At 38.8% G+C, this 23,708-nt stretch overlaps 1 protein-coding gene across 2 annotated transcripts; it reads right to left on the minus strand.

The window, feature by feature from the left end:
- Positions 1–254: 254 nt before the first annotated feature.
- Positions 255–16,288, minus strand: FCF1 (FCF1 rRNA-processing protein). Of its 2 annotated transcripts, none has more exons than XM_021679564.1 (8): positions 16,240–16,288; positions 15,860–15,927; positions 13,888–13,959; positions 13,138–13,286; positions 6,775–6,847; positions 2,510–2,597; positions 1,235–1,329; positions 255–526 (listed from the first exon to the last, which is right to left on the minus strand). In XM_021679564.1, the coding sequence occupies exons 1-8, from the start codon at positions 16,240–16,242 to the stop codon at positions 478–480; spliced, it is 597 nt and encodes a 198-aa protein (XP_021535239.1). In that variant the 5' UTR covers positions 16,243–16,288; the 3' UTR covers positions 255–477. The 2 variants fall into 2 exon arrangements, with proteins under 2 accessions (XP_021535239.1, XP_021535240.1); XM_021679565.2 differs by lacking the exon at positions 16,240–16,288 and adding an exon at positions 16,038–16,082 and having other exon boundaries at positions 259–526.
- Positions 16,289–23,708: the final 7,420 nt, after the last annotated feature.

Raw genomic sequence — 23,708 nt, forward strand, 5'->3', positions numbered from 1 at the left:
TATTACTACCTCTAGCCTTCCCTCCCTCCCCATTCTAACCAAGTAGAAAGAAATCATTCTTTTCTCACATACAGGTCTATTCCCTCATACTTTTAACCTGGCACCATTATATGACTATATTTATTCATATATATGTTTTTCTTTTCCCCTATAATAATACGAATGTCTTCAGGGCAGGACCCTACCTTATTAAGTACCTAGCATAACCTTAATAAGTATTTGTTGAGTAAATCAATATAAAACAACAACCATCAAATTACATGAGCAATCATCTGATTTATAAAAAGATGCAACAATATTTAAAATGATACAAAATATCAATTTCAAAACATCAAAAAGTGAGTGTTTTTAACCATAGTCAGCTCATAACAGAGCAAATGGGTAAGAAGAATAATTCATGCTACAGCATACTGCTAATACGAACAGGCAACAGAAAAAGTTGGTAAAGGAAGGCAGAGGAACTCTATCTTTTAAGAATTAGAACCGAGGGGCTCCATAATCATCTGGCATCCGCTCAATGTTGTACCTGATCAGGACAAAAAATTAACACTGGTAAGAAAGGTGGGTCCAGAACCCACCTAAAAACCCATCCTTTACTGACTGCAACACTTTCACCTCCCCACTATGAATCCTTTTTGTCAGTGGGAACTTTTTAAAGGGATATCATAATGAATGATTTATAGCAAAATGCTGACTTTAATATCTTTATTCTTCAAAGTCAGAAAGTTAACAAGTGAGGGAGCCAGGCACTAAGTCCAGGTAAGCCCAACTCCTCCCACTATATTGTGTTCTTCCCAGGTTGAAAAGCGAGACAGTAATAGACTGAGCACTAACATGGAAACATCCAAGCAGGATAAAGATCAGTTTTTGTTTTTTTTTTAAATAAGCTTTTAGTTTCCCAGATAAGGTGCTGATCACACATACTAGGCTTTCAAAAAAAAAAGATATTTCTGGCCAAAAAGATTAGCTTAATTTCAAATACTGCTTTGTATTTAGAGCTACACATCTCTATTTCTTCTAGTAATCTTACTGTAGCATGGGAATGTCTGCCTCATTCCCAAATTGTAGTTTTATCTTTTGCCCTTGTTCTTGTTACTTTGTCTCATTTCTTCAAATATAACTATGTGAGCCTTTGATATAACAATTGCTTTCAAATCTTCCTATAACCTGACCTCATTTTTAATTGATATCAGCTATATACTTTTAATCGCTTCCCCCAAGAGACAGTTCTCACCTATGGTTAGAAATGTACATGATGGGAACTCCAGGGATCTTCCGGATCCTTCGTTTAAGGTCCCGGTCAACTGTGGCCACAATGTAACACTTGTGCTGTAAGAGACACCATTGAGTGTTCACACATTGAGTCTACTTAGTGATACTGAATAATGGTACACTGGCTAATCTAGAGAATTACTCATTTTCACAGTAATTAGCGAAGGAAAGGTTATAACAATTTGTTGAGTACCTACTATGATCTAGGAGTTCATATTTATAAAACACATAACAAGTTGCCAAGGGGGAATGTAGCTCTAAGAATCTTAAGGGGGAGAAGATAGAAAAATTATTTAAAAGCTGCAAATTGTTTTTTGTCTCGTAAGTGGAAGGGACTTTCACATTTAGGGCAGATGATTTCTTGGTTTGGGGAAACACCCCAAAAGACTCAATGCAAAGGCAGAGTAAATGCCTTAGACCGGAGGGCACACTTTTGCCTTTCCTGGAGTCTCTGGGCTTGGGCCTACTCTGAGAGCTCCTAGGGGTGGAGGCAGGCTACTTCCTCAGCCATGAAGCCAGAATGGATCGCCAGGACAAGTCTGAGCCTAGGAGTTCCGAAAGCAGTACCATTTAGCTGCCAGCTGTATTATATTTTACTTCCATCATACCCCAATCTCCCATTCAATTTTGAAAAGAGTTGTAGCCTGGTGTCAGCTGTGCTGTGGGAAGTTAAGGCAAATGCTGTCTCCACCCATGGGATGGAGTGGCTAAAGGGATGGCAGTGTGGTCACCAGATGAAGATGATTATCCCCAGCAGAGGAGGCTCCAGTAAGGGCAATCAATGGCAGAAGTTCTTGTGCTTGACAAGGAGGCCAGAACAGAAGAATCAAAAACCTAGTTATTCCAGGTACTTGTAAGACAGCATCCTGGGACACTCAGATGTAAGTGAGAAACACTTGCTTAGGCATGGTGGAGAGGAACAAAATTCCTGCATGGGGGGAATAACGGAAATGGATGATTTCTGATTCACAGGGAGGTGAAACCGGATATTATATGGACACTCACTCACTTAAAGCATTTTATAGAGATGACTGGTGGAATAAAGAAATCAGTAAGTGCCCCAAATCACATACCCAATTAAATGCAGGTGCTGAGATTTGAAATCCATGTCTCCTCCCCAAGCCTGTGATTTTCCCATTACAGTTAGAGTATACATTTCCAGTCCACTTCCTCAAGTAAATAAGGGCACCTACGCTTCCTGTGAAGCACAAAGTCAACATTTAAAAACTGATGATACCTGAGTTACTCTCTGTACTAAGCAGTCATCTGCATAGGTTCCTTTGTGTGTGCATGGTAATCGTTCAAATCTTGGATCCTTGGCAATCCTAAAGGGTTACAAAACTGGATTAACAACAATTCAGGCAATTGGATAACTTTCTGACTCTTTATCTGTGAAATAAGAGTGACTTGATCTATGTAGAGATTTTAAGGCACCTCTCACCTCCTGCAACTTATCTTCTAATTGGAAAGACAACTGAGAGAAGCTGGTGTGCCTTAGGTCATGTAATCTTCACAGAACTTTGAATTACGTTTCCATTTTACAAACGAGGAAGCAGATTCAGAGAGATCAATTAACTTGTTCTAAGTACACAGGTGGGAAAAGCCAGGATTCAAAACCAAACAATTTTAACCTAACCATTTCACTTTTAGAAGCTGTCTTACACAAATGTGCAAGAATATAGGCACAAGGATGGCCACTACAGAACACTTTATAATAGTGAAAAACTGCAGATAGTCTGAATATCCATCAGCAAGGTAAAAATTAAATATATTTTGATGCCCACCTGTTTAAAAAAAAGCACGAGATACAGCTATCTGTACCAACATGGAAGGCTTGCTGAATAAACAAACTCAAAAAAATTCAAACTGTTGAATAAAAAAAGTCATTGAACAATATACATATATGATTCAATTAAGGAAATACAAATCTCTTTCATTGTCTTTCTCTACACTTGCATTTGCTTAGAAAAAAGGTCTGGAAAAACATACTAATTATACACTAACCCTTCTCAGTTGTTACCATTAGGGTGGAAGAATGGACAAAGTGTGAATATGCCGGGGGACTTCTACTTTTTATTGTATATACATGTTTACATTGTTTGCCATAAATAAATCAAACATGTTATTTTCATACAAATTTGAAAAAAGAAAAACCCCAAGTCTGTGATTCCCAGAACCATGTTCTTCCTATTACATAATGACGAGTCACAAACTGAATAAAACTACAAGGCAGCACATAGGTACCAAGTGCAAGAAAAATATTCCATATTGCAGTAGTTCAGAGCTAAGTCATTGTGAATTTGGTATACTTAAAAAAAATTATATGGAGATTAAATAAAATAAAGACGAAAGAATATTCCATGCAAAGTGAGGGCAGGCATGTTCCAAACAGGGCACCAACCATCTATAAAATGGTTCATTGGTGTTCAGGGAGGAGCAAGCACATCTTTGGTAGGGAGAGAGTGTTTGTGCAGAGGAGAGTGAAACAGGGCTGGGAAGACAGAACTTTCTGCAGTGATATTGCCAAATTGCTCTCCAAAGTTGACTGTCCACTTTACATCCTTATCTGTTGAATATGAGAATTCCCACTGGTCCCCAGTCCCAACTATTCATGGCATTGTTAAGTGGACTTTTCAATTCTTGCCAATCTGCTGGGTATGAAATGATATCTCCTTGTGAATTTAAGGATTTTGTCTTTTTCTTATGGATTTGTAGTTTTTTATGTATTTTGAAAATAAACCCTTTGTTGATTATATGCATTACTAGTATCTTCTATCTGTGACTTATTGTTTTGCTTTGTTTATGCTGTCTTTTGTTATAAAGTAGTATTCAATTTTTTTTTTTTTTTAAAGATTTTATTTATTTATTTGACAGAGAGAGAGCGCAAGAGAGCACAAACAGGGGGAGGGTCAGAGGTAGAGGGAGAAGCAGACTCCCTGCTAAGTAGGGAGCCCTATACGGGGCTCGATCCCAGAACCCTGAGATCATACCTGAGCCCAAGGCAGATGCTTAACTGACTGAAGCTACCCAGGTGTCCCAGTATTCGATTTCAATATAGTCAGATTAATTAGTTTTCCATTATGGTTTGGACTTCTTCAGAAAGCCCTGCCCACTCCAAAATCACTAAGATAGTCTCTATATTTTCTATAAAAGTCTAGATACTTAATCTACCTGGAACTGATTTTTGTGAAAGAGGTAAGAATCCAGTTTTGTTTCTTTCCACAGTGATAATCAATATTTTAATAGTTTATCACTTCCCCATTCAGCTAAACAGTGCTACCACTCTTATACATTGGGTTCCTATTTTTCTTTGCCTTTAAAAAAACTAGCTTTATTAGGTATAAATGAAATATAATAAAATTCACTGATAGTACGTGTAAAATTTGACGAGTTTTGACAAATTTATATATCCATGTCCCTATCTCCATAATTGAGATATCGAACATTCCTGTCACTACAAAAAGTTCCTTGTGTCCCTTTGCAGTTAATCCACTTTTCTCATGCTCAGCTCCAGTTAACCACTATATTCTATTAGTCTAGTTTTGCCTTTTCTGGAATTTCATATAAATGGAATCACACTTCTGGAGTGATGGAAATGTTCTATTTCACGACTATGATGGTGGTTCCATAACTGTACACACTTGCCTAGCCCAGCAAATTATACAATTAAACTTGGTGAATTTTACAGTACGCAATTTATAACTCTAAAAGGTGACACACAAAGAGACGCACAAATTCACTGGTACATCTTGGACCTTGATTGAATCTTTTACCCATGCATGATTTTGTAATATTATTCATTGATCATTTGGAAAATACCAACTCATTGAATCACACAAATCTTCCCAAATATTAACACATTTCATTATACAATACCAAAAAAATCATACTCAGTATCTTCACTGGTCTCAACAGAAAGGTCTTTAGTATTGGGAATGTGATAAGCTCATGATTTTTCAAAACTCTAATTTTCAGTGCTCGCTTCGGCAGCACATATACTCAAAACTCTAATTTTCACTTGAAAGCTTGAATTTTATCATTGGCAACTAATACCGTTAAGTTGTTTTCCTTAAAGTAACAGATTCACTGCATTAATTTTTGAGAAACTATCTGCAAAATATAGTCTGAAAAATCAGTGTTTGTCAGTTATTCTTCACATAAAAATGATATTCCATGAAAAAGCAGCTGGTTTGGCTCACAACTCAAACAAGCACAAATGCTCTTCACTAAGGCAAGCTTGACTCTTGGGTATGCAACAGAAATGCTGTAGGTATATTTTACACTTCATCACAAGGAATACCGACGTGTACTCTAGGGTCGAAATTTAACAAAGTCAACAAATTCTACTGCTTCATCAAGGATATTCTTAAGGGACTCTGTTTTGGGGCTTTTTTTTTTGAAGATTTTATTTATTTGACAGAGAGAGACACAGTGAGAGAGGGAACACAAGCAGGGGGAGTGGGAGAGGGAGAAGCAGGCTCCCCTCTGAGCAGGGAGCCCAACACAGGGCTCGGTCCCAGGACCCTGAGATCATGACCTGAGCCAAAGGCAGACGCTTAACGACTGAGCCACCCAGGTGCCCCTAAGATTTTATTTTTTTAAGTAATCTCTAAAACACCCAATTTAGGGCTCAAATTTATAATCCTGAGATCAAAAGTTGCATGCTCTACCGACTGAGCCAGCCAGGCACCCCTGCATTGTTTTGTTTTTTGTTTTTAACTGCCAGTGAGTGGCAGTGAAGAATACGAAGTCTACTAACATTATTTGGGTCCACTGTCTTGATTGGTACTAAGGCACCAGCATTTCTGCCATCAGTATAAATGTCAGCACAGTGACAAAGACAACGTCTTGATATTATTATGAAAATAGTTTTGTTAAGCTCCCTGCAAAGATCTCCGGACTCCTACGGGTCGATGGACCATACTTTGGGAACCACTACTTTTAATTCAAGTGTACTTTCTAGAGTAAGCTCAAAACTCAGAATGTGGATCCTTTAAGTGTGAGATTCTAAAAGAGATATCTAGATAACTAATAAAAAGACACTTTCTAATTGGAAATCTAGAGGAACTTAAATGGAGGCCTACAAGACCAATATGACTACCTAACTTCATTCACAAAACTTCAGCTTAGGGGTGCCTAGGTGGCTCAGTCGGTTAAGTGTCTGACTTCAGCTCAGGTCATGATCTTGGGCTCCTGGGATAGAGCCCCAGGGACCGGCCAGCTTCCTGCTCAGGGGGGAGCCTGCTTCTCCCTCTCCTCTGCCCACTGCCACCCCCCCCCCCTCCAACCTGGCTCATGCTCTCTCTCACATAAATAAATAAAATCTTTAAAAAAAAAATTTCAGCTTAAAATTCTTTAACCTTCAAATGTTTGCTTTCTTGATCATAAATAGTTAACTAGTTTTTTATATTTAAACTAATTATCCAAGAAATCACACCGCAAATAGATGAAGGAGGATCAAAAGAATCTTCAGTATACCAATCTAGACTAGCTCCTTCCTACCTTAGAGCCACTCGATACTTTTGCCCCAGTTTCTCAATTTCAGCCATTACACAGTCAGTTATACAAGGGATACCTGCCAGGAAAAAAAAATACATATTAATAACAGAACTTGTAAAGAAACTTTGGTTTTACTCTCTGAATTATATCCCATTGAGAGTCTTTAAAAGACCCATGAGGCTTCTGGAATGACAGAATAACACACTGAAATGAACAATGAGAACTAGAGGTGAATAAAATCCCTTTTGATGAGGAGACTAGAGAACCGAACGGTCCCAACCCCACACTACAGATTCATAAAGTGTCATGAATGTGCCTGGGGGAAAAAAATTAAGCTAGATCCCTGTCATTCTTTCTATATTAAAATAAATTCTAGATGGAAAAAAATTTAAATATGAACCAAAAGAAACCATGCAATTAATCAGAAAATGTAAATTTGATCACATAAAAACAAAACACTTCTGTTTGACAGCTATCAAAGTCATATTAAAATACAAATAAACTAGGAAAAATATTTCTACACATTCATCAAAGGGCGAATTTCTTTAACATACAAAGAGCTTGTAATGATAGCTTAAGTTATGTGCTATTTGCCAGACACTGGGAGAAGCACTTTATGAGGATAGCTCACTTCATATTCAGAATAATTCCTATCAGGTAGCACTGTTATTATTATCATCCCCATTTTATAGATCAGGAACCTAAGGCACAAAGAAATAAGTAGAAGCAAATGGTGAAGCCGAGATGTGAACGGAGACAGTCAGGCTATAGACTTTTTTTGTTTGTTTTTTTAATTTCATTTTATTATGTTATGTTAATCACCATACATCATTAGTTTTTGATGTAGTGTTCCATGATTCATTATTTGCGTATAACACCCAGTGCTCCATTCAATATGTGCCCTCTTTAATACCCATCACCAGGCTAACCCATCCCCCCACCCCCCTCCCCTCTAGAACCCTCAGTTTGTTTCTCAGAGTCCATAGTATAGACTGGATTCTTAACCACATGCTACATTTCAGTTCATACACTTCAGGTCATAGAGGAAGACACACAATGGTCAATGAGCATAAGGGTGCTCAATCTCACTCCTAATTAAAAAGCTATAAATTGAAACAGTATTTCATTTTCTACCTATTAGAGCGGCAAAGATTAAACAAGGAAAATACCCAATACTGAGGAAACAGGTATTCTCACACTAAGTAGGTGTAAAAATGTGTATCATTATTTTAGGGCAATTTTGCAATACCTGTTAAAATAAGAAAATATACATACCCCTTGATATTGCAATACAGCTTCTGGAAATGTATCCTAAAGAATTACTCTACCCTAACAGAGACATATTCACATGGATATTCACTACAACAGCCTTATTTATAATAAGGTAAAAACTACAAGTAGGGCGCCTGGGTGGCTCAGGTGGTTAAGCGACTGCCTTCGGCTCAGGTCATGATCCTGGAGTCCCTGGATCGAGTCCCGCATCGGGCTCCCTGCTCAGCAGGGAGTCTGCTTCTCCCTCTGACCCTCCCGACCCTCCCCCCTCTCATGCTCTCTCTCTCTCAGTCTCTCTCTCTCAAATAAATAAATAAAATCTTTAAAAAAAAACAAAAACAAAAAACTTCAAGTAATCCAAAATATCTAATAGGATATCGACCTTTAAAAATCATATAAATACTATGTAAACTAAAAAAAAGAATGAGGTCCACTATATATACTGACACAGCAAAACGTTCAAGATATATTTGTTCAAGGGGCACCTGGGTGGCTCAGCTGGTTAAATGTCTGCCTTTGGCTCAGGTCCTGGGATGGAGCCCTACGTTAGGCTCCCTGCTCAGCAGGAGTCTGCTTCTCCTTCCTTCTGCTCTCCCATCCCCCACCCCAGCTCGTGTGTGCACACGCTCTCTCTCTCAAATAAATAAAAAACCGTTAAAAAAAAGATATATTTGTTATTTGTTCAATGTAAAAAGTAAGAAAAAATGGATGAGTAATCTAGCCACACAATGGAATATTATTTGGTAATGAAAAGAAGTATGTACTGATACATGCTTTAACACAGACAAGCCTTGAAAACATGCTAAATGGAAGAGGACAAAACATTATATGATCTCACTTTAATGAAATGTCCAAAATAGGCAAATCTATAGAGACAGACTGCAAATTAGTGGTTGTCTAGGGAGGGAAATGGGAAAGGTTGGGGATGATGGTTAAGGGGTTCAGAGTTTCTTTTTGGATAATAAAATATTCTAAAATTGACTTTGAATATGCTAAAAGCCATTGAATCATACACTTTAAATGGTATGTGAATTATATCTCAGAGCTGTTAAAAAACGCACAAAGACAAATAGTAAATAATCTATGATCCATTTTCATTAATAAAATAAACAAAAATAACCTATAATTCAGAGAGATTGTATACGAAGTTTTAGAGGGGCACCTGGGTGGCTCAGTCAGTTAAGGATCTAACCCTAGATTTCAGCTCAGGCCTTGATCTCAGGATCGTGAGTTCAAGTCCCGCAATGGGCTCCGCAATGGGCTCCACGTTGGGTGTGGAGCCTATTAAAAAAACATAAAAAATAAATAAAATAAAAATAAAAACTGTCCCTCTCTGAGGAAAGGCATTATAGGGAGCTTTAATGTTTTTATGCTAGATTTTTTTTTTTACAAGTACAGAAATATTTTTGAATGTGGACAAAGTTAAATTTTAAACTAAGTACAATGTCCAGAAGAAAAAGCAGTTGTAAAACGGAGATATGAAATCAGTGGATCAGACAGTCATGGAATCAGAGGGCATTACGCACCTTAAGAGGATCAATTTCAGAGCCATGTAGCAATAAAGCAAGCAAGGGCTTGCATCTGGAGCAGGAAAGTAGGCCCAGGAAGAGGACTATCAAGAAAGGGACGGTAACAGGGAAGAGCACTCATGGGCAGAAAAGAAAGCTGATGGAAAGCTAACTATCCTCCCTTGTTGGAATATCAGGCAGAAATGGGACCAGGAGCTATGAAAAGGTCAAAGGGGCATCTTTAAAGGAAGAGGAAGATAAAGGTCTTCCTTCAGGCATAAAGGCAAGTGAAGAAAAATTAAATAGCTAGAGCTTAAAAACAGTTAAGGAATCTCCTAGGTAACTGAATTTGTACTGTACTTGAATGTTTCTTCAACCTTTCCTTTGAGGTATTATGTTACATAGAAGATTACAGAAAGTGGTATTTTCCTTAATAAGTTTTTATTTATTATTATTAATTTTTTTTTTTAGAGAGGGAGAGAGGGGTGGAGAGGGAGAGAGAGAATCTTAAGCAGGTTCCACGTCCAGCATGGATCCCAAAACCAGGTTCGATCTCACAACCCTGAGATCATGACCTGAGCCAAAATCAAGAGTTGACGCTTAACTGCCTGAGCCACCAGTCAAGTTTGAGGTGCCCCAGTAAGTTTGTTTTCAAAAAAGGCACAGTGAGACTTCAACAAATGGTGTTGGGAAAATTGGACAGCCACATGCAGAAGAATGAAACTGGACCATTTCCTTACACCACACACAAAAATAGACTCAAAATGGATGAAAGACCTAAATATGAGACAGGAATCCATCAAAATCCTAGAGGAGAACACAGGCACCAACCTCTTCGACCTCAGCTGCAGCAACTTCTTCCTAGAAACACTGCCAAAGGCAAAGGAAGCAAGGGCAAAAATGAACTATTGGGACTTCATCAAGATAAAAAGCTTTTGTACAGCAAAGGAAACAGTCAACAAAACCAAAAGACAACCGACAGAATGGGAGAAGTATTTGCAAATGACATATCAGATAAAGGGCTAGTATCCAAAATCTATAAAGAACTTAACAAACTCGACACCCAAAGAACAAATAATCCAATCAAGAAATGGGCAGAAGACATGAATAGACATTTTTCCAAAGAAGACATCCAAATGACCAAAGACACATGAAAAAGTGCTCAACATCACCCGGCATCAGGGAAATCCAAATCAAAACCTCAACGAGATACCACCTCACACCAGTCAGAATGGCTAAAATTAACAAGTCAGGAAACGACAGATATTGGCAAGGATGCGGAGAAAGGGGAACCCTCCTAGGCTGTTGGTAGGAATGCAAGTTGGTGCAGCCACTCTGGAAAACAGTATGGAGGTTCCTCAAAAAGTTGAAAATAGAGCTACCCTATGACCCACCAACTGCACTACTGGGTATTTATCCCAAAGATATATCCGAAGGGGTATATGCACCCCAATGTTTCCAGCAGCAATGTCCACAATAGCCAAACTGTGGAAAGAGCCAAGACGTCCATCAACAGATGAATGGATAAAGAAGATGTGGTATATATATACAATGGAATATTATGCAGCCATCAAAAAAAAAAACCCCAAAACCAAAATCTTGCCATTTGCAACAATGTGGATGGAACCAGAGGGTATTTTGCTAAGCGAAATAAGTCAATCAGAGAAAGACAAGTATCATATGATCTCACTGATACGAGGAATTCTTAATCTCAGGAAACAAACTGAGGTGGGGGTGGGAGGGATGGGGTGGCTAGGTGATAGACACTGGGGAGGGTATGTGCTATGGTGAGCGCTGTGAATTGTGTAAGACTGATGAATCACAGACTTGTACCTCTGAAACAAATAATACATTATATGTTAAAAAAAAAACCAAGTAGATAGTAGGATGGGAAAAATGAAGGGGGGTGGGAATCGGAGGGGGAGATGAACCATGAGAGACTATGGACTCTGAGAAACAAACTGAGGATTTTAAGAGGGGAGGAGAGTGGGGGGATGAGTTAGCCTGGTGATGCGTATTAAGGAGGGCATGTTCTGCATGGAGCACTGGGTGTTATATGCAAACAATGAATCATGGAACACTACATCAAAAAAAAAAAAAAGAAAAGGCACAGTGAGAGCATTTAGCTGTACACATTATAGCTGTACTCCAAGGTATCCATATCTAGAAAAAGCACTCCTCTAGGACGAAAGCTTTCCTAAATGGTCACCATTTAGATAATAGTGATGGAACTATAAAGTCAAGGAAACAATTCACCTTCAAAGGGCCATGCCTGAACCCTCCATTGATTTCATTTATAAGTAGGTCACAGCATTCCTAGATAAGCAGCTAACACACTTTACTTATAGTTATAAAAAAGACCATGGGAATACAAAAAGTCTACCAAAGTTTAGTGTCTTCCCTCATCCAAGGCCACCCTAGTCCGCTCTCACAGGCAGGTAGGGCCCCCAGTTCAGGTTATTCTTTATTATTCCTACAAGCTTAAAACAATTAAAGTATTACATATACATAGCTTAAAAAATATGGAAAAGTCTGTATGAAAAAATTACTGTTTCTTGATCCTTTCCCACCCACCAATTCTGATCCTTACAGACCACTATTTTACTTCATTAGCTGTTTTTCTCATTTGGTGGTTACCTTCATATATTGATATAATAAACTTATACACTTTTATATTTATTAATTTTATGGCATTTAAAGAATTTAGGTCTCTTACTCATCACATTTCTTAGCCCATCTTCCAAACTTACTAGTTTCAATAAATCAATAAACAACATTTACGTTACTATCACTCTATAAATGTTCATTAGATAGCATCCTTTAAAAATTAAAGGACGTGCAAATTTTTTCCTTTGATTTATTCTTTATGGCAAGGTATAAGTCTAGTTTTCATTTGTACCTTTAACTAGATGATTGGAAAAAAATATAAATGTAAATCCACCACAAAATGCAACAGATCTCATTATTAGGAAGTGATTCCCTTATACATGGCCTAGATTTTCTTCTTCTTACTCATGGTAGTGAAGGAAGATCACTTGAAGGAGGGGACACCCAAACACAAGAGAAAGCTACTAATGGTAAACTGCATACCTAGGTGGAAATAAACTACGTCTGGTCCTTTGTGGTGCAAATAAACACCAAATTGAATAAACTTAAGAGCTGTTAACCAGCATCACTTCTAGTTCTGTGACCATAAATAGCAAAATATCTTATTTAGCTTTTCCACAATGGAGTGGAATGGAAAATGTTTCCTCCTTAACGTAAAACAATTCTGAAAAATGTAATAAATTTTCATTTACCCAGAATTTTAAAATCCAGAATTCTAAAACAAAAAATGCCCACCCCATGTTCAAAATTGATGTCCACAACATCAAAGCAGGCTAAGTGTGTTCTGATTGTGAGGTTTAATTACTCCCAGTCACGTCTGCATTATATTTCAATTCACCGAAAATGGTCATTGCCACAGTGAGCAAATTAAATGACCAGAAATCCAACTAACTAGGACCCCACTCCCCTCTTTTCATGTATTTGAATAATTATAATTATTCTGTACAAATGACATGAAATGCAAAAGTATGATACTCACACTTGGCATACAGACAGTCCATCATTGACTGTACTAAGTCAAGTTTCGCTTTAATGGAAAAGTTGATAAAGTTGGTATCAACCAGGATGTGGTAAGGTGGGCCCAGCTGTGTGTTATATTGGAAGAATAAGCAGGAAGGATGTTGGGGGCTGAAGGAAGAAGATACAAAACACAAAGTAATGTCTACATTGATACTTTGATATCAACAATGCAAATGAAGTTCTGCTTCGAACTGTTTGCTATAGATTAAGCTCCTTTTTCCTTATTCATTGGAAATAAATCCTAATAAATCCTGTAACGAAATATCCATTACCAATCTAGGGCAAAATGAGATAATAAAGAAAATATGATAAGGTTTCATAAAATTAAGTGTATTTATTTAAAAGGAATGACCTTTATCCTGAAATTTTGTCCTTACTATTTTTGGTGAAACATTCTTTCATCAAATGCTGATCTGTTAAACAGTGACAACTGTCTCTTTTGAAAGATCTTGGCAAAGAAGAAAAATTAATAATTCTAGATCTAATCCCTAAGATTTTAGGGGAAATTTCACTGCTTCATGAAATCCAAAAACTTTCGAACTACTGGAATGGATACATGTTCACTAATATCACTTTCATTTGCATAGTTGTGCCAGACTTACAGATGGCTTACAAAACAGCTTAGGGAAAGCCCGGATTTCTAAGAATTCTATGGTTCTAAAAATCTCTTCTACATTTAAAGGAAAACTTGAAATTTTTGATTACTCACACTTCTCTTTCCTTGAGTGCACTGGGATCTTTCTTTTCTTTCTTTTTAGGTTTTAATCTGTCCTTCTCTTTACTAGGAAAAAAGAAAGTAAATTAAATGCAAAAGAAAAAAATCAATGCAGTTATAATCTCATTCAACATGTAAAGTTTCTTTCTTCCTTCTTTTTTTTGCTTACAGAGGAAATCCTATTTTGTGATTTTTTCATGTTAATATCCATAGCACAGATAATTCCGTGGGAAGTAGGCTGAAAGTAACTAATCAGTTAAACATAATGAAATTTAAGAATCTCTAGCCAGGGCGCCTGGGTGGCTCAGTTGGTTAAGCGACTGCCTTCGGCTCAGGTCATGATCCTGGAGGCCCGGGATCGAGTCCCGCATCGGGCTCCCTGCTCAGTGGGGAGCCTGCTTCTGCCTCTGACCCTCCCCCCTCTCATGTGCTCTCTCTCTCTTGTTCTCTCTGTCTCAAATAAATAAATAAATAAATAAATCTTAAAAAAAAAAAAAAAAAAGAATCTCTAGCCAATAATCCATAAAAATTGTTAATGGGGGGGACGCCGGGGTGGCTCATTCAGTTGAGCATCTGTCTTCAGGTCAGGTCATGATCCCAGGGTCCTAGGATTGAGTCCCACATTGGGCTCCCTGCTCAGTGGGGAGTCTGCTTCTCCCTCTGCCTGCTGCTTCCCTGCTTGTGCTCTTTCTGACAAACAAAATCTAAAAAAAAAAAAATTGTTAATGGGTAAATAAAAGTTATACTATCATTTCTTTGTCAGAAGCTCTTTGTATCAAGGATCAAAATCCACTTCAATGCGGTGAAGAAACAGGCTGACGTTTATCTTCTGAAGACTCAAATGTTCCAACAGTAGGGAGGAAAAAGCTTCCCCCATATGCCTCTTAAAAAAGGCTAAAATGTGGGCGCCTGGGTGGCTCAGTTGGTTAAGCAACTGCCTTCGGCTCAGGTCATGATCCTGGAGTCCCGGGATCGAGTCCCGCATCGGGCTCCCTGCTCAGCGAGGAGCCTGCTTCTCCCTCTGACCCTCCCCCCTCTCATGTACTCTCTCTCATTCTCGCTCTCTCAAATAAATAAATAAATCTTTAAAAAAAAAAAAAGGATAAAATGTAAAAATACATACACAAAATTTAACCCTTAACTGGAAATAAAATATTATCAATGAGGCAAGTTCCCTAAAAATTACATAATACATACATACTAAAGGCTGAGAATACAATTTAGTAACTCTGAAGGCCATTCCTTTGTTCTAAGGTTATTAAACACAATGAAGACCAGTCTTTTTTCTTTTCTCTCTTTCCTTTCCTTCCTTCCTTTCTAAAGTAAGCTCTAGGCCCAAGGTGGGGCTTGCACTCACCACCCTAGATCAACGGTCTGATGCTCTACTGACTGAGCCAGCCAGGTGCCCCAAGACCAGTCCTTATTTCCTAACTTTGTTCTTCACTGAAGCAGGGAAGCTTACAATAGGGAATGTCATTTCACTTTCCCACAGTGGTTTAGAGTCTTTGGATAAAATGGAGACATCTAGGTGTTTTCCCATTCTTTCTTTTAAAAGTATTTAAGAGGCAGGTGCTGGGGGCACAAGACAAACATGGTCTCTGACCTCACCGTCTTTCAACAATTTTAACATTTTTTTCTCCTGGGGAATATAAGAAGTGTAATGGCAAAAACACAAAGATATTCCTACCTACCAAACTCCTAGGAGGCTTAAATGTGATATCGTAGATAAAATATATAAAAACGGTGGAAGAGAGCGAACACTTCAGTAATGTTTAATTTCCATCCCCTTCTCCAGAGTAATCGCTCAGCATCTAAGTGGCTGTTACACACTTGCCTACTATCCTATGCTATATAAAACCAAGACACAATAATTTTTAACGTAAACACAAAATAATGACAAAACTTTCCTACTTGATGCCCTCTTAACTCTTATATCTTTGGGAATAGATTGATTCCAGATACTCACAGCCTCTGATCTCGGAGACTAAGCATTCGCTTCATGGTGGCATACTTTCTTGCTTTCTTTTGCTTCCCCTTGAAACAGAAATTTTAGAGTTAAAAGAACTGGAAATACATCGTATCTTCTTGAGTTCTTTCTCTTGTTTTGTCCACTCCCTTCCCTTCTTCCCTCAAATACCCAGCACCTCTTCTCCTCTGTGCCCCAAACTGGTCCTCCTGTCCCCACTCACTAGAGCATAGCAGGCAACGCTCGAGCAGTTTAAGAACTACAATCAGAATGAAAACAATTAAGGGTAATACAGAGGAAATTTGGCCAACGGCTGATCGGCTCAATCTGCTCCCCTAAAATGTGGTCTTACAAAGTCACTTCTCAAACCCTCCTCTCACCATGTTCACGCCGTGCTCTTGTTTCTTCCGGAATCACGAACCGCGCGACACTTCTGCGTCATCCAAATACTGCTTCCTGCAAAGGCTGGCCCGGAAGCGGAAGCCGCTTTGGGAAACGGAAAAGCTTGGAGCCGGTTCTCAGCTGGAACCGAGATCCGTATTGGGGTCTCTGGGGAGAGGATCTTGGGCCAGGCTTGCGACGGGTGCTGCCGCCGCTGCTCCCGGCAGCAGAGCTGGGACTCCGCCGCGCTGCTCGGGTAACGTTTCTCTCCTCTGCCTCTCTAGCCCGGGGCAGTGCAACGAGGACCTCCCTGCACCAGAGGTCCAGAGAGGCAGGACAGGGGTAGGGGGAACGGAATTCTGGGTTTTCCAGTAGTCTAGGGAAACACATTCTCCTCATCCCTCAGCGCTGAGGTGTCAGGTCTCTAGGGTGCAATTGGGAGGTTCTATTACCTACTCAGTTCTCCTACCTGACATGGTGCTTCGTGCAGCTAGGTGGATGATTCTCACGATTCTCTCGAGTAAATGCCGTGTATTCGTCTCGGTGCAGAGAGGGATGAATCATCGTTTGAGGGCCTTCTTTAGACCATCTCTAGAAAACTGGGGCATAAGCTTGCATATGTTACTAGTTATCAAGCCAGGAAAATGGTGGGGGAATAATTGACATTTATTGGGAAGCCTTGGTGTGTCACCCTTAATGGAAAAGGGACGGTTTTTGAGAATAAGAAGAGAAAGAGAACTTTCATTTTTTTGAGTAGCTTCTGTGTACTTCGGTGGTTCTTAGCCTTTCAGAGATCAGGTACCCCTTGAAGGTTTGTGGACAGCCAGAGACGATTCTTAAAAAAAAAAAGAATGGGTACATACAACATTTGTCATACAATTGATGAGACTCAGAGACTCTGAAGCCATCCGTGGACACTCAGTGTCTGTGAACATAGGGTTAAGAACCCCTATCTTGTATACTGTACTTGGCACTTTAATTATATTATCTTCTTTGACCTTCACAGTAACTTAAGTGTCCTCCTTTTACATTTAGGGAAGCTGAGGCTTGACTTTGTTCAGGGGTTTGTTCGGGTTTGATTTGATTCCAAAGCCTGTACTTACTGCACAAAACTATCCTAGTGTTTGAAATCCAAAAAGGTTATTACGTTTAAAAAAAAAAAAGCTGACCTAAAACATGCATTGGTTAACATGAACTTTGGAGTCTGACTAATGGAATTAAACTCCTGCTCTGCCTCTTACTAGCTGTATGACATTGTGTGAATTAATCTATCTGTACTTCAGTTCGTTCATCTGTAAAGTGGAAATAATCTTAATAGTACCTGTCTTATAGGGATGTTATCAGGACTAAATGAATAAGAATGTGAAGTCCCTAGAACAGTGCCCACCACAAATAAACCCTATTAAAGAATTTTTTATTATTGTGTGTCTTTCAACATGTGGGGGCATTTGAATTTTATGCCAATTGTATTTTGATATAGTTGCTCTATTTTGGAACTTGAATGTGTTGATATCTCCAAGAACCTTATAAAGTTTTCAGTTCTTGAAAAGCTAAGTTGCAGGGTGACTTCTCAAGTTGACTTGTGTATAGACACATTTTTATTCCTTCTTCTCCTTTTTCTTTTTGGCTTGCAGGCATTTAGATAGCTTTGTAGTTCACATTATCTGACTTCGTAGGCTTTGAGTTTTTTATGTTGAAACAGTTTTATTATTGAACCATCTACAGATAACATATGTGCCTTCTGCTTTACCCCATTTGCGGTCACTAGAAGTTCCTAATCTTTTTGAGACAGCTTCCGTGCAAGTTGCATTCATGGCTAGAGCTGAGAGCTACCACTTTTTCGATGCATTAGAACCTCTTGGTGATTAGGCAATAATAACCTTTTTAAGTAAACATGACCACTTGTTTATTTTAAACGTTTGGATGCTGACCAGTATTACAGGTAGGGTCAGAGGGAAAATTGCATATAATTAAATAGTTATCCGCATTTAAATTCAGCCGTTGACAGAAGAACACTCTCCTGCTAATGTGTACCATGAATTTTGGAATCCATGAACAATAGTAAATTTTTTAAAAAACAAGTAATTTGGAATAACTATTCTGAGAGTTTTCTTGTTTCCTTGTTTGTTAATACTTGAGAGGGAACTAAATTAGTGTAGAAACACTACAGGGAATGAGAACATACTTAGAAAAATGTTTTTGTTGAATTGTAATTTTATTGCAATCTGACATTCTTATAGTCTAAGATTAAAGGACTGAGATGCTTGATAGCATGTTTTGATGGTGATGGGAGGGGGGAGATGGTATTGCTTTGTGTTGGGTGGGGGCAGAAAGTAATTGCTTTTGATTACATACTTGTGAGCAAAAGAAATACTTTTAGTCCTTCTCAGCAGTCAAGAGGGTTGTTTTGTATTTTTCTGCAGTCTTGAAGAGAAAGAATTTTTTAAGGCATTCAACCCACAGTTTTGAACACATAATTGGGTTGGACTTCATTCCATTCACTAATTGGTCTTCCTTACCAATTGAAGTTAATAACAAATTTCTTTATAAAATTATGGATAATGAAAGATTCGTTTAAAACTCTTGTATTTCAATGTTAGAAAGTTAAAGGTAGATTGACTTTTGTGGCCATCAAGGGAAGAAAACTAATTCACAGATATTTTCTTCATTTCCAAGTTACAGTTTTTACACTTCTTTTTATGTCTCATGTGATGAGTTTTTTCCCCCAACATTAGTTGCTATGAATTATTTTTCAGTTAACTCGACTGCCTTCTAAATATGTAACGTGGTGTACAGCATGTTCTGTTCCTAAGGTGTTGATACCAAATGGCTTGTAAGATACCTCGGAGGTACTTACCGCTGCATGTTCACTCAGTCCGAAGGCATGTATTAAGGGCCCATTCTGTGTGTGTTACTCTTCAAAAGCTCAGGCCTGAATTGGAGATAGACTTGTGAACAGATAAATTATGGTGAGGTCATCCAACAGAGGTATGCGAATTGAACTCTTTCATAGGAATTACTCTACTTGTTCATCTTTATGGAAGTGGTCCAGGTCAGAGTACTGTTGTGTAATATGTAATATTACAACATACCATATAACAAGACTTATGAGCTTAACAGAGTCTAGTATATCATTTCACTTTTTAAATTACTTTAGTCCGTAAATAGCTTAGGTTTAAATTTCAATTTATCTTTCTTTGGTTTCTTTTTCGTTGAAGGGTTCATGAATGTTTAGGCTTCATTAATATTCTTTTATATAGTAGTTTCAAACTTTTTTTTTTTTCTGTTAAAGATTTTATTTATTTGGCAGAGAGAGAGACAGCGAGAGAGGGAACACAAGCACGGGGAGTGGGAGACGGAGAAGCAGGCTTCCCGCGGAGCAGGGAGCCTGATGCGGGGCTTCATCCCAGGACCCAAGCCAAAGGCAGTCGCTCGACCGACTGAGCCACCCAGGTGCCCCAGTTTTCAGACTTTTGAGGTTGTTTAGCCTTGTTGCAGTTTGTGTGTGCACATGCATCTATGGAAGGGGGCGTGCACACGCATGCTTTACGCCTTGGTATGCTGTTATATCACCATGATGTTTTCCTGGTGGGACTCTTGAAGCCTGTTCTACAAGTTATGGTTTAATAGAGATGAATATTCATTTAGTTATCAGAAACCAAACAGTCTTGGTAAATATATGTTTTGTCATTTAGCCTGAATTGAACTGTACCATGTGATCTTTTTTTTTTTAATTGGGGGAGGGCAGAGAGAGGGAGAGAGAGAATCTCAGGAAGGCTCCACACTTAGCGTGGACACAGGGCTTGATCTCACAACCCTGAGATCATGACCTGAGCCAAAATCAAAAGTCAGACACTTAACCGACTGAGCTAGACAGGCGCCACACCATATGATTTTAATATGAATTTTTGTTACCTTGGATAGTTGAAGGATTTGCATCACATTTTTCGGAGCTTCTAGCTGCAGCATCATTTCAGTGCAGTTTCCCTGTTGGTGTTGAGATGCTAGTAGTCAACATCTGTTCATTGTATTTTCTATTCATTATCCTTTTTGGCCAGAGATCAGGTAAAGGTAATCTAATAATATACAACATATATTTTCTGCAAGGTCCTCTTGCTCAGAGATCCAGCCTAGGTTATTTTAACCCCTCCTTTGTCCACTTAGAGAGGTTCCACTCCAAGGATACCCCCTGGTGTATGCGGTAAAGCTATTAGGAAGAAAAAGAAGTTAAAACCTCCCAAGTATGATCTAGTTTCTCATGTCTTGGTGAAGAAGGAAACCCAGCTGGGCTGTGTAAATGATTTATAGGAAAGATTGAAAAGGATTTGAAAAAAGTGTTTTAACCAAGCATTACCTGGATTGGGTAGGGATTAGGGAGGCATGATCAGAATCCTAGGGAGGGAATGAGAATGTAAAGTGGGGAGCCAGATGTGATTTTTTAAAAATTACATTTTATTTTGGAGTAATTTTAGATTTATAGAAAAGTTGCAAAGATAGTAGAGAGTTCCTGTGTATCTTTCACCCAGTTCTTCCCCTAATGTTAACATCTTACATAACCATGGTACATTTGTCACATCTAATAAGAAATTAACTTTGGTACAATACCATGAGCTGAACTACAACTTTATTTGGATTTTACAAGTTTTTCCACTAACAGCCTTTTTCTGTCCTAAGATCCAAACCAGGATACCACATTGTATTTAGACCCTGTGCAATTTTGATAAATAGGTTGGGGTTTCCAGTGAGCTTTTTCTCTGCCATGTATGTGGTTCAGTAATCACCTCTGACCATTGCTGAAGAGAGGAAGTCATTGACCATGAGAATAAATAATACTGTGTAGGTAGTGTTTTGTACCTCCTTAATTCCCCAAACACTGGTAACTCAGTGGAAGAGTTGGCTTTGCTCCCAGGAGGGTGGTATGAAGTTTCCTGAGAAGCTAAGAGCTAATCCTGATTGAGGGGCCCTTCCTGGGCTCCACTAACACCATGTGCTCACTTCATAGACTTCACTACACAGGACTATCACCAATTGGTTTACTTGTCTGTCTTCTGTACTAAACTGTATGTTTCTAAGGGGTCAGGGACCAGCTTACTCATTTTGGACTCCTCAGGGTCCAACATAAGTTTGGCATCTAATAGGTTTTTAATACACATTTGAAGAAATTCATAGATCTTATTTGGTAACATTGATTATTAGGTCAACAAAAGTTTTGTTTTAATACTATGTAAGTGTTGAGTTTCTCCTTCAAATTGAGCCATCTCAGTTTGCCATTTCTGTTTTGAGTTTTTCTTCCAGGAATCTTAAACAAAGAGCTATAAAATACTCATTTAAGATTGCTCTTTTTTCCTGATGTAAATAAATTATTTTCTTTAAAAATAACCATAAAAAAAATAAAAAAATAAAAATAACCATAGAATATGGGGCGCCTGGGTGGCTCAGTCGTTGAGTGTCTGCCGTCGGCTCAGGTCATGATCCCAGGGTCCTGGGATCGAGCCCCACATCGGGCTCCCTGCTCTGCAGGGAAGCCTGCTTCTCCCTCTCCCACTCCCCCTGCTTGTGTTCCCTCTCTTGCTGTGTCTCTCTCTGTCAAATAAATAAAATCTTAAAAAAATAAAAATAAAAATAAAAAAAATAAAAGGGAGGGAGAAATTGTGTTAGATTTTAAGTGTGTATGTGACGATTCCAGTTTCATCCCACTGGGCTGTAGATCTGGCCGTTTGCCTGCCACTTCATGCACAGTTAATGAAATAACACCTTCCTAGACTTATTGAGGGAGACGGCTTGTCAGATTCAGGGAATTCGTTTTAAAATTTTCCTGTTATAGCCAAGATTCAGTGGCCCAGGGTCACCTAAGCATAAAAGCTGCCATGGGATGGGAACACAGGGGCCTGTCCTAATTCTGTGGATCAGACACAGCAGATTCCGTTTGGTAAATAGAAAAAAAAAAAACATGTTAGGAGAGAGTTGTAAATTGAAGCTGCTGTTTTCTTGATGAAGATGAAAGACTGCAACAGGCATAGACTGGCCAGTTTTTCTGTTTTTCTCCAGACGTCCCAGGAAGTTACAAAATGAGCAATGATAAGTTGACCCTTGTTTCCTGGTTTTGTGCACACTGGCTTTGAATCCCTTTTTCCTCTTTTCTCTGAACTATGCAGAGAATGGCAAAGTCTATTCCAGGGGGCAGTTGAATCTAAACTGCGCTTTCATATGTCCTCTTCATTTCAACTCAGATGAACTCTGGTTTGTTTTAAAGAGAATGGTGCAACAGAGAGAATCCAGATTGAATTAAGAAATGTAGAATTATGGGGCGCCTGGGTGGCTCAGTCGTTAAGCGTCTGCCTTCGGCTCAGGTCATGATCTCAGGGTCCTGGGATTGAGCCCCGCATGGGGCTCCCTGCTCGGTGGGAAGCCTGCTTCTCCCTCTCCCACTCCACCTGCTTCTGTTCCCTCTCTCACTGTGTCTCTCTCTGTCAAATAAATAATTAAAATCTTTAAAAAAATAAAGAAATGTAGAATTACTTTTGTCTCTCTCAGCTAAACCTTTATAAGCCTAACTTTAACCAGTGAATGATAAGAAAACGGTTCCAGCCTCCTCTCAGGTGAGAGTGATCTTATAAAACTTCTCTTCTGGGCGCCTGGGTGGCTCAGTCATTAGGCGTCTGCCTTAGGCTCAGGTCATCATCCCAGAGTCCTAGGATCGAGCCCCACGTCAGGCTCCCCGCTTGGCGGGGAGCCCACTTCTCCCTCTCCCTCCTGCTCATGCTCTCTCTCTCCCTCACTATCTCTCTCAAATAAATAAAATCTTAAAAAAATAAATAAATAAAAGCTTCTCTTCAAAACCAGAAGCGCAAATAGTTCGTTGTCCTTGGCTTAACCTGCAGGTGCATGCTCTGGTTTTTGGAATTTTGTTGTTGTTTTAAGACCCAGCATCAGGGGTCCAGAGGGTTTATGTCAATTTGAGGAGAACTGAGGAACTAAAACATTGGCTCCATTTAGAAATGCCATTTATTAGGTTAAAGAGTAGGGGGAAATCTGTTAAAAGATAAAAATCTTTCCAAATTCTGAAACAGACTGTAACTGAAATGCTGCTTGGTAATGTGGGGAGTTGAATTTGAAAGAAACAAAGCAATAATAAAACCGAGTCATTAATGAGATAAAGGGCCTGCAGGAGCTTAAAAAACTCTTGTTAAAAATGTTTTTATTCAGGATAGTTGACATATAATATTATCTATGTATTAGGTACAACATAGTGATTGGGCAATTACACACATTATGAAATGCCTACTACGGTAAGTATAGTTACTATATTTCACCACACAAAGTTATTACAGTATTATTGACTATATTCCCTTTGCATATTTTTCATCTCTGTGACTTAATTTATTTTGTAGCTGGAAGTCTGTACCTCTTAATCTCCTTTACCTATTTTACCCATCCCCCACACCCCTCCCCTCTGGCAGCCATCAGC

This window comes from Neomonachus schauinslandi, chromosome 9, assembly GCF_002201575.2.
Source record: "Neomonachus schauinslandi chromosome 9, ASM220157v2, whole genome shotgun sequence".
In the NCBI taxonomy this organism is placed as follows: domain Eukaryota; kingdom Metazoa; phylum Chordata; class Mammalia; order Carnivora; family Phocidae; genus Neomonachus; species Neomonachus schauinslandi.

Excerpts from the sequence above, each read along its gene's own strand:
- FCF1 (XM_021679564.1), bottom strand. Across the intron at positions 13,960-15,859 it reads AGTCTCCGAGATCAGAGGCT|TAAAGAGAAGGACAGATTAA; the intron begins GTGAGTATCTGG and ends CTTTTTTCCTAG. Across the intron at positions 2,598-6,774 it reads AAGTATCGAGTGGCTCTAAG|GATTGCCAAGGATCCAAGAT; the intron begins GTAGGAAGGAGC and ends GTAACCCTTTAG.